Source organism: Dasypus novemcinctus, chromosome 12 (genome assembly GCF_030445035.2).
Source record: "Dasypus novemcinctus isolate mDasNov1 chromosome 12, mDasNov1.1.hap2, whole genome shotgun sequence".
In the NCBI taxonomy this organism is placed as follows: Eukaryota; Metazoa; Chordata; class Mammalia; order Cingulata; family Dasypodidae; genus Dasypus; species Dasypus novemcinctus.
The window spans coordinates 18,414,644-18,418,549 of NC_080684.1; the positions used below are offsets into that span (position 1 = coordinate 18,414,644).

Here is a 3,906-nt window from a genome sequence, read left to right on the forward strand (position 1 = left end):
CAAGATTGAGGCCTCCATAGAGTAATAGCTCGACGATCACAGAAGTCAATAGATGCCAGATGATCAAGGACATGAAAGACCAAGTCTTGACTAGAAGACAATGAATGGTAAAATGACCTCTTCTTTTGGTCCCACCTATTTGAATCAAATCTTGACTGTTCAAATTGTCAATTTGTACAAGTTATATAACAACATATACCCAATTTTCTCTCCAGAAAAATGGATGAATAAAATTACTCCCTTATTCCTTATATTCTATCCTCCAAATAGAACATAATATTCAAACACACACACCTATTATGCAAACATATTCTAGTGTCTACATATTTCAGTCTTGTCCCAAAGATGAAATGGACAATTTATGTAAAATATCTGTGAAAAATATAATAGAAGACAAAACATTATTATTGGGCGTAGATGTGACTCAAGTGGTTGAGCATCTTCTTCTCACATGGGAAAACCCAGGCTAACTTTCCAGTGGCCTCCTTACAAAAACAACTAAGCAACAGTAAAATGAACAAAAAAAAAATTAATTCAGGATAGCTAATGTGGCTCAGTGATTGAGCTCCAGTTTCCCACATACGAGTTCTCAGGTTCAATGCCTGGACCCCAGTAGCTCAAAAAAAAAAAAAAAAAAAGTAATCATGACTAGGTTTTCAATGAGATCAACAGCATGAGTAAAAGAGAAAAGAATTCATGTTTTGAAACATCCTTTCCAGGAAGCCCACTAGAATCTACAAAGTGTAGGGAACAGTGTAGATCACATTTACAGATAACGAAGAGGCTATTCCTCACAGTCCTGATTGAAAATATGAATAAATTTCTTCACTAATCTCTGAAGTATACAAGCATCCTTAGGTGGCATTCATCCAGGGTGAGGATTAAAAGAAAGAATCAACATAGGATGAAGAGATTCAAAGGAACCATTGAGGGCATACAGGAACTTTAAGTTAGTAGTAAGGAAGATGCCTCCTCCTAAATAATGAATGTGGTCAATAGAGCTTACAGGTCTGTCCCTATTTTATATCTGGAGAGCTGCACCTCTAAATGGCCTTGGGGAACCACAGCACTATCCCTGAGTTCATCCTCCTTGGACTGTCTGCTGATCTCTATGTCCTGGCTCTCCTCTTTGTGCTGTTCCTGGGAATTTACATCTTGACCCTGATGGGGAACCTGATGATGCTGCTGGTCGTCAGGGCAGATTCTCAACTCCACACACCCATGTACTACTTCCCCAGTCACCTCTCCTTCTTGGATATTAGTTTCTCCTCTGCCATAATACCAAAGCTGCTGGAGTATCTCCAGTCTCAAAGGAAAACCATCTCTGTTGGAGGCTGCCTGACTCAGGTCTTCTTTATGTTTGAGTGTGGGGACACAGAAGCCTGCCTGCTCTCAGTGATGGCCTATCACCACTATGTTGCCATCTGCCACCCTCTTCTCTATGGACAGATGATGAGCAACCAGTTCTGTAAGGGGCTGGTGTGGGGATCCTGGAGCCTGGGCTTTCTGGGTGCACTTATCAACACCCTTCTTCCTATGAATTTAGACTTCTCTTGGGAGGATTCCATCCCCCACTACAGCTGTGAGCTGCCCTCATTCTTCCCTCTGTCCTGTTTGGAAATTACAACTAATTTCATAGTCCTTCTCTGCTCCAGTCTACTGCATGGAATTGGCACCTGCTTCCTTACTGTTTATTCCTACACCCCCATTATCTCTACCATCCTGAGCATTAGCTCCTCTGCAGGTAGAAGCACGGCCTCCTCCTGCTTCTCTCGCCTCACCATAGTGCTCCTATTTTATGGTTCAGCTTCTCTTTGCTGCCTATTGCCAGCCTCAGGCTCATCACTTGAGTTGACATTCTCTTTACAGTACAGTGTGAGTACACCCTTGGTGAATCCCCTCATCGATAGCCTGAAAAACAATCAGGTTAAAGGAGCTGTGTGCAGGACCTTGAGAAAATATCTCCAATGTATCAGGCAGTTGGCTTGAGGAGGATGACTTGGAATGAGCTTATTAAAGCAATGTCATGAATGGACAGTATGATTACTTCTTGATTTCCCTTGGTAGTGGTTGCAAAATGGTATCTTAGAATTTGACAGAGTCATTTGTCAGTGAAGTGAAGAAGGATGCTTTAGATTCATTCGGGCTTTGAGGCAGGCATATGATCTAAGAACCATGTTTGTCGAGTCCTTTTCTATGGAAAGTCTTTTGGTTGCTCTGATGGGTCTTCATCCTATCTTGTTTCCTTACATTATGAATTTCAGTGAACCACGTGATTAAGTGCCCAGCTGATCAGAGAAGGAAACATATAAAGCAAGCCAGTTGATCTTGAATCTGAGGTGGTACAAAAGTTGGGAGGGAGGGTGTGCAGTAATTTGTGAATGAGCTTTTTCAGTGTCAAGAGTCCTGGGTCTGGAAAAGTTGAGTGCACCCAGGGGAGGTAGGACAACCCTGAGAAGGAGGTTCATAAAAAATGAATTTCTCAAATCTCTTAGAAAGTAAATTTAATGAAACATAAAGTTATTGTTTGATGAAGGAGACAATATAACAGAAAGGCATTGGGATACAAGAGGACAGGAAGAAAGGGGCATGTTTCCGTGAGGGGAAAATGGAGAGGGGCAGATCAGTAATTTGAAATTCAGACCAGCTGAGCAATTGCAGAAGAGCTAATTGTTTAAGTTAAAGATATGCCTAATCCAGGCATTTCTTCCCAGAATTCCACTATAGGCACCAGTCTGGGACTTGAGGATAAAAGGTTTTCCAAATTATTGGGATAGAAGGTGAACTCCCAACTGATTGTTTAACAGACAAGATTGTTGTCTTCTCCTTCCCATTATTTGCCCCTCACACATCTTTATTTCTTTATTTTTTGAATATAAAACAACAGTTTTCTTTCATACCTGGAGCCTACAAAGTCTGAAATCTGGGTTTTTTCTTTATTTGAGGGTTTTTTGTGATGTTAATGTTATATTTTTATTGGGCAACATATAACAAAATATCTCACTTTAACCATTTTAAGTGGAAAATTAAGTGATATTAATTCTATTCACTATTGCCAATTTTATAATTATTCTGTTAAAAGCTATTTTACTATAAAATTTTCTTATTCAAATTGACACCAACTAGTAAATGGATGTCCATTGCTTTATACTGAGGATTTGCCATATTGGAACCAGAATATAATAATAAAATGGATATACCGAACATTTAAAAATTTTATCACCTTAGTTTTCAATATACTGTATGTATTCTTACCTATTATATACATTTATTTTATTTACATACATATTGAATGAAATATTAAATTTCACATTGGAAAACATACTAACTGGCTAAACATGGAAATTATTAAACATGGCATTTTCATGTAAAAAGGATAACCTTTGTTTACTTTAGGTATATGACCTTACCAATCTTTTTAAGTTTTTCTATTCTTATTATTTTCATTTTTTGGTGTTTATTGATTGATTGATTGTTTTATAACTTTCTTTTCTAAAGAAGCTTTATATTACCTAAATGGTACATCGAAAATATACAGGATTCCCGTATACCTCACCCCACCCTCCAACACTTTTCCCCATTAACAACATCTTTCATTAGTGTACATATGTTACAGTTGATGGAAAAACATTGAAGCATTGCTACTAACCATGGTTCCTAGTCCACATCTTGGTTTACGCTTTTACCCACACAATTTTATAGCTTTTGACAAATACATAATGGCCTGTATTCATCACTGCATGTCATGCAGAAAAATTCCAATGTTCCCAAAATGTCCCATTATATGCCTCTCCTTCATAGAATCTCTGGTGACCATTGCCTTTATATCAAGGTTACAAGATCTTCCATTACTAGAATGATAATAAGTCTACTGTAGTCCCTAGTTGCAATTCCTGCTTGTGTTTT

General features: G+C 38.2%; 1 protein-coding gene across 1 annotated transcript; it reads left to right on the top strand.

The window, feature by feature from the left end:
- Positions 1-1,047: 1,047 nt before the first annotated feature.
- Positions 1,048-1,989, top strand: LOC101422954 (olfactory receptor 8S1-like). Its single transcript, XM_012523398.2, has one exon. The coding sequence runs from the start codon at positions 1,048-1,050 to the stop codon at positions 1,987-1,989; it is 942 nt and encodes a 313-aa protein (XP_012378852.2).
- Positions 1,990-3,906: the final 1,917 nt, after the last annotated feature.

What these genes read in the sequence shown, in the direction of transcription:
- LOC101422954 (XM_012523398.2), top strand. Translation starts at nt 1,048, where the DNA reads ATGGCCTTGGGGAACCACAGCACTATCCCTGAGTTCATCCTCCTTGGA.